We start from the raw sequence: 7,384 nt of genomic DNA, 5'->3' as shown, positions 1-7,384 counted from the left end.
TAAAAACATGAAAGAAAATCTTAGAAGACCTACACTCCAATATCAATTTCGCCTTTCATGCATGCTTTTCCAACAGGCGTTCCACTCTGGTATCTGGTTCATTTTTCCTGCTTTCCGATTTTTATCTTTCATCCAGTCAAAGTTCAACAACTTTCCACATTGTTCTTTGTTTTTTTTTTCTCACAGTACTCAAACAGTCAAACTACCGATTTGAAAACTGAAGCGGCAGTTTTGAGTACCAAAATTTTACATTCAAACCCTTCAAAATTATTATATTATATTTTGTCAAATGATCGTCTCAAACTATATTGTTAAGAAAAATTGTCTCAGCCTGCCTTCACATGAATAAATATTCATTTTCTTTCTCCTCTGGAATTGTTTCTTATTTGTTATCACTCTGAAAAAAGGACTCAGGAAAACTAAACCGCAATGAAGATAAATTCAATATTTGAAGATTTTTTTTTAATTTATTTATGTCATTCTATACCATGCCTTAGATTTAACTATTTTCCTAAAAAAAAAAAACCTCCACAGAGGTACTAATGCTACGCCGAGCCAAGAGCCTCTATGCATGCATGATTTGACTGCATGGAGGCAATTCCTCCGTGCAACCAATCAAATTCTGCGTAGATGGTAAGTATTTTTGACAAATCAATGATAAAGTTTAAATTTTGGTTTATTAATATGGTCACTAAATTTTTTTTCAGGAATATGAACCACCTCAAGAGGTAGGGGTGCATACAGATCGGATAATATCCGACCGTATCCAGATTAGTATCTGAAAATTAAATACGGATATCCGATATCCGAATATCCGTGCGAATACGGATACGAATATGGTTTTGAATTTTAATTATCCTTATCCGAATAGTAGATATATACCATATGATTTAATATATATTATGAAAATATTTATGTGTGTATATATATATATATATTTACGGATATTCGATATCCAATCCGTATATCCGTCTAATATCCGATTCACATCCGTATTCAAAAAATTAAAACAAATACAGATATGATTTTACCACTATATATCCGATCCGTTTGCACCCCTATCAAGAGGAGAAAGAAAACGAATATGGACCTGTTGCTAGACAATACGGATTCCTTCTAAAATTGGGTGGAAGTGCAAAAGGGCTAGCTGATGAGACATAACTTTATAATTTTTATAAAAAATAAGTATATTTGTATCCTTTTTGTGAACATTATAATTTCAGAGGATCATCGGCAAAATATAATATAATGTTTTAAAGGGTTTGAATGTACAAAAATTAAACCAAAATTGCCGCTATATTTTAAAATTACCGCTTCAGTTTTCAAATCGGTAGTTTGACTGAGAGAAAAAAAAAGAAAAATAAAGGTTGAAATTTGGAAAACATTTGGTTGAAATTTAGCAAGATGAAAATAAATAACGGAAAACAGGAAAATTGAACCAGAGTGGAGCGCCTTGAGCCCACGGTAGTCTATCAAAAAAGAAAGTGATTGGAAAGCATGAAAGTTTAAATTTATGGATGAGAATCTGCTGCTTATTTTCAAAGAAGAATTCTTCTCTAGATAGAGAAAAAAAAGAGGAGGAGAGAATTTTGGATCAAAAAGAATTTCGTTCCAAAAAAAAGAAAATTAATCTTCCTTTTCTCCAAAAACATGAATGAATTTCGTTCCTAATTAAATTTATATTGTATTCAATGTCTCGTGACATTTTCTCTCATATTTTTAAATAGAATTTTGTTCTTGACTCAATGACTATTTGTAAATTGTTAATTAAACTGTTATTTATTTTAACTTTTAAATAAAGGTTAATTTTATTTTCATATTAAATTCTAAAAGGTTAATTTTTTTGTTCCACGCTAATAATGTAAATTTAGTAGTGTGTTATTCCTCGATCTATTCACTATTTCTATTAGATTATTATTTTTTGCATAAAAATTAAATTATGTTTGGAATAATTTGAGTATATATGAAACTATGGAATAGATAATTTATTTATTGGTGTGTAGTTTGTATACACAAGTAAAATTATATCTAAGAGAAAGTTCTCATATTCTCATTACAAGATGAAGAAACCAACTCAAACTCATGACCAGACTAGCATAAATTCTGTGCCGATAATTAAATTTATATACTTGAAGGCCTTACCAATATCATATATATTGTTGAATATCCATCTATTGATCAAGGAAGATAACGTAAATTGGTTCCAATATAATTGGTTAAAAAAAAAAAATCTTGGTTAAAGTATTAACCTCCCATGAACCGTGCCTTGCCTTCCTTATTTTCTCTTTTCAACAATATCAAATGAAAAATCTGGTTCTAACACATTCAATTTTTACCTGGAAACTGAAGAAGGATTCTGAGCCAGGTTAACTCGCATGGTAATGGACCAATACTCTGCTTCTGTTGATGATCGAGACACCGCATGTTGTTTCTTGGTTTCCCAAGAGATGAGAGATTAACTGAGCATAATTACAAAATATCCAGTTAGTGACCTTCCAGTTAATGGAAGTCCAATCGGAGTCACAATATTCATATGAGACACTTTTTGCAAGGATAAAAAATGACTTTTTGCGACGGAGTACCGTTATTGTTTAGCTTTTTCATTTTGCAACAGTAATTTTCGCGAGGGAGTACCGTCATAAATGCACTTTTTCCCTCGCAAAAAGTGTTCACTCTGTTGTTGTGTAACTGTAGATCACTATCAGTACAAGTGGAGTTATTATTGAAATAGTCCAAATGAACGGTGAATCAGGTAGTTAATTAGTATAATACATACGTTCAGACACTTAGAAAAATTATCTATTGTTTTTTAGATAATTTTTTGCTATCTTAACGACAGTGGCAAAGAGAGTTTCAATTGATAGTATTAAGATCAATGCAACTCAGTCACCAATCTGAATGTATGAATTAAGTATATATGCAAGACATAAATTCAGAAAGTAGATATAAATTATCAAACACATCGAATAAAAAAAAAATACATATTGATGTCAGATATTTATAGCAATTAAAGCTATGCTAACAATTAAGGTAGTGACATAATTAACTATCATGAGCAGTATTACATCTTACTGTTTTACATAAATGAGTCACTTTTCAACTATTACTTTTTTTTGTCGTTTCTTTTGACTTTGCTCAACACATGGATGGAATTTGTTTTTTCCTTCTTCTATTGACTATTTGTAGATTCATTTTGATTTGATTATTATCGACAAGGATAATTTTGATTTGAATAGAAGAATTCAAGCTCCTCTGACTAAAGAAAACCATATAGTACTTCACCCACAGAATATATCAAACAGCTGCTAGGTGCCTAGGTAGATACTTGAAGCACTCTCTATAAATAGATCACTGCAATCTCATCTTCTGAACCAATAATTAATACCATTTACATTTTTCATATAATAATGGAGCTCACCAGTGTTCTAAACCAAAGCCTAACTTATATCAGTAGTTTCGCTCTTAAGTGCGCCGCCGACCTCGACATCTCTGGCCGAATACAAGCATATGGCCGCCCCATGCCATTAAACGAACTCGCACGTTCCATTCCAATCTCACCGGAGAAGGACATGATGCTTGGCCGCCTCATGGCACTTCTTGTTCAGAAAGAAGTCTTTGCACAAGATGAAGCTGGCTACATGCTAACGCCCGTGTCCAAGCTCCTTTTAACTGAGCACTCCAACATGGGTGCCTTTGCACGATACATTACACAGCCACCATTCACAAAAGTTATGTGTGCTATGAGCGAATGGTTCAAGGAGGGTGCCACTGGAAGCACCGTCTACATGATGGCAAATGATGGGAAGCCGTCTTGGGACCTTTTCAAGGAAAACCCTGAGCTTGGTAACTAGAAAATAAGAAAGAACCACCTATCACCCTCCTTCTTCCCTTCTTTCAAATTAATTCATCATAATAATTTCATGTATTTGTGTACAGTTAACCATGAAGAAACATCTATATCGAAAACAATTGAGCATAAATTTGTCGATCGATTTTCAGTCAAATATATTTACATCAGACTTTTAAACTTTCCTAACCAGGTAAGTTATTCAACGAGGCAATGACCAGCCGTTGTAAGCAGCAGATGAGAGACTTCGTCAAAAGTTATCCACATATATTTGATGGATTAAATAGTCTAGTTGATGTAGGCGGCAACACTGGAACTGCAGTGAAAATAATAGCAGAAGCCTTTCCGTTGTTGAGATGTACAGTGCTTGATCTTCCTCATGTCGTTGCGGAGGCTAATTTGGAAGATGACTCTTTCAATGTGGTAGCAGGAAATATGTTGGAAAAGATACCTCCAGCTGAGGCATTTCTAATTAAGGTAACTTCTCTTTTGACTTAAAACTTTCCTTGATTAGTTTTTCTTTCTCTGACCTAATTAATATATATATTTCTTGTAATCACTGTTTATTTGCATCATGTATCTCAGAATGTTCTCCACGATTGGCGTGACGAGGATTGTGTTGGAATTCTAAAGCGATGCAAAGAAGCAATTAAACCAAGAAAAGATGGTAGCAAGGTTATCATTGTGGATATTATTCAAGACTTCAAAAATAATAACCCAAAAGCAACTGAGACGGGGCATTTATTTGATATTCTTATGATGTCCTGTCATGGATCGAAGGAACGTAACAAGCAGGAATGGCATGAAATTATTTTAGGTGCAGGCTATTCTGGTTACAAAATACATCCTACTCAGTTAGGCGTTGACTGTGTTATGGAGCTCTATCCATGAATGTTTATTGTAGATGTTCGGCTGCCTGGATATATATCTTAAAATAATGAGTGCAGACTGCATGCCAAGCTCCATAAGCAGTTGCATGGGCGAATAATTTATTGCCTGTTGGCTTGAAAATAATAATGATATATTGTTATGTTATGATCCAAATTTCTATTTGGGTTTATCCGGCAATGTATCTTTTATGTTGTCGTTGTTATATGTTAAGATTCTTGTAAGAGAGATAATCAATTAGGAAAATTAAGTTTACTCTCTAGTCTCTACTGTCTCTTTCTGTCTTCCTCATTCTTCTTTGGTCGACAAAATATTAACATTAACAAATTAAATAAAACAAAGAATTGAAGTACCTTTTGACAGTCAAACCTTATATTTTGAATGAATCAAGTGAGAATGAAATATGTGAACGAAAAACTAAAAACATGCAGGAATTAATTAAAGTAAACGTCTCAATTCGTGTTCTCCTCGGGATCAAGATATGTCCAACAATAATAAAACCAAGCCTTTCTTGATTTATGTGAAAAACAGAAAAAAAAAAAAAAAAAAAAAAACAAAATTACCATGGAAGAAAGTCCGATTTTAAGAACCACCAAATGTGCAATTAGAGAAACAAAAGACTACAAATTGTTGGAATTTAGAGACTTCTAAATTACAATTATAATTTGAACTACATGTTATATAATTATATGTTTCATACTGTCATAAATAAATGTCTAAACAAGTGATCAAATTCGGAATAACGTTGTAACGTTAATTAGGCATTGTACGTATTTTAATTAGGATATGGTCCGAAATACATATAGAACATTCAGATAATTATTTCTAATTGTGGATGGACCGATTAGAAATATTACAATATGGACTCGTGATAAATTAGAATAATAATATTGACTAGATTATATTCTGGCCATATTTGATTTATTTCTAATATGTTTCTAGAAGTATTTATGGTTATTCTTAAGCCAAAATAGAATTCTAAATTATGAACAGACTTGGCTAATTATACCATAACCGACTTGGCCAAAATAAAAATAGTTCCTGGCAAAAACAGACTCAGTTTCGGACAGTTTCGGCTCAGTTCCGGGCCAAAACCAAAGTGTATAAAAATAGTGTGTTCGGCCAAAGCCGAAACAGACAGTTCCTAGCAGAAACTGAGGCCGAAACAACTGTACAGAAAAATAGTGTGTTCGGCCAAGGTCAAAACAGATAGTTCATAGCTGAAATGTGGTCAAAACAGCTGTGTAGAAATCAGTTTTTTGAGAAAAGCTAATTCTGGCTGAGCAGAAATAGTAGAGAAAACTTCTAGGACGTGGGGAACTGCATGTAGGTTATTTAAAGAGGTCCATACTGCCTAAAAGTGTTATATTTTATTTTAAAGAGTTAAACAATGTATTATCTATTTTTAGTCATCAAATTTCGACTAAAATTAGATGAATCAATTTTTTGGTCATTAAGTTTCGAATAAAATTAGGTTCTTTATGTTTGATAAGTTATTTCAGGCAATTAAAGGTTTATTTATGATGTAGTGTTTGCAATACAAGCAATAAATCATAATTTACGCTCAATTCGGTTGCAAGTGTACAACCTTGTCGAGTAGTACTTAGGGATCGTCTCCACAGGGACAAGTTGGAATATCAAAGTCTAACCTAACAATTTAATTTAGTAAAAGAAAGTAAAAATGTTTTTTGTTTGTTCAAAGGTTGATTTGATTGCGATTAAACTGAATTAAACTAAAGTCTTTTAAGCAAAATCTGATTTTTAAAAAGTATGAGAAATTAGGGTTTCTTAGGGTTCCTATCCACTAGTGTTATGACTAATTGGTTTGTAAATTTTGTTCTTATATTTATGAAGGCACAGTTGGATGTTGTAGGTACAAAGTGATATCTCTATATTAATACCATCTTTAAATTAGAATAAACATCACCTCTCGGTACTTGGCTACTCTAATCTAAAGTCATTAAGTTCTTACTGTCCCAATTGATCTAGAAAACTATCTTTCACCTCTCGGTACTTGGTTCAATTTTCTAAACTATTAGGTAAAGCCCGTATAAGACAAGCATCACCTCTCGGTACTTAACCTATCAAATACCATATTCCTTATGGTCTGGACCTAATATTCAATTTCTCAATTACAAATACCAAATCCTAAGATTTCATGCGATTTCGATTAAGTCTCCACAATCAATTAAAATAAAGAATAGATCATAACAAAGAACAAGAACATATGAAACAAAACCAACTAAATCATAACAAAAGTTTCAAGTACTGCCCTAATCAACCCTAGAAAAGCCTTTAGCCAGTCATGGCTAAAACACAAATGAAATCAAAAGAGTAAAAGAGTTCCAAAGGAAAGAAAATAATAAAACCGGTTGATCAATGATGTTCTCTTCTCCCTTCTTCTCTCTTCCTTGCTTTTCCTTGTTTTTCCTTGTTCAAAACCAGAAATTCTCTCTCTAAAAACATCATTAATCTATTCTACAGGTCTCCTTTTATACCCCCTAGTGAAACCTAGAAATAAATCCCTAAAAATAGCAAATTCGGGCTCTGAACCACCTTATTGCGGGCCGCAATAACATCTATTACGGGTCGCAATGAGTGGAGGTAGTTAAGAATTTGTTGCGCAGAAAACTGTAAACTCATTTCGGG

The 7,384-nt window shown here is 32.8% G+C and overlaps 1 protein-coding gene across 1 annotated transcript; it reads left to right on the top strand.

Moving 5' to 3' along the window:
• The first annotated feature begins 3,323 nt into the window (after positions 1–3,323).
• Positions 3,324–4,995, top strand: LOC144560753 (trans-resveratrol di-O-methyltransferase-like). The gene is made up of 3 exons (XM_078310001.1): positions 3,324–3,843; positions 4,041–4,324; positions 4,433–4,995. The coding sequence occupies exons 1-3, from the start codon at positions 3,408–3,410 to the stop codon at positions 4,736–4,738; spliced, it is 1,026 nt and encodes a 341-aa protein (XP_078166127.1). The 5' UTR covers positions 3,324–3,407; the 3' UTR covers positions 4,739–4,995.
• The last annotated feature ends 2,389 nt before the right edge of the window (positions 4,996–7,384 follow it).

This window comes from Carex rostrata, chromosome 10 (genome assembly GCF_964058835.1).
Source record: "Carex rostrata chromosome 10, lpCarRost1.2, whole genome shotgun sequence".
Lineage (NCBI taxonomy): Eukaryota > Viridiplantae > Streptophyta > Magnoliopsida > Poales > Cyperaceae > Carex > Carex rostrata.
This window is presented reverse-complemented; position numbering and strand designations above follow the sequence as displayed.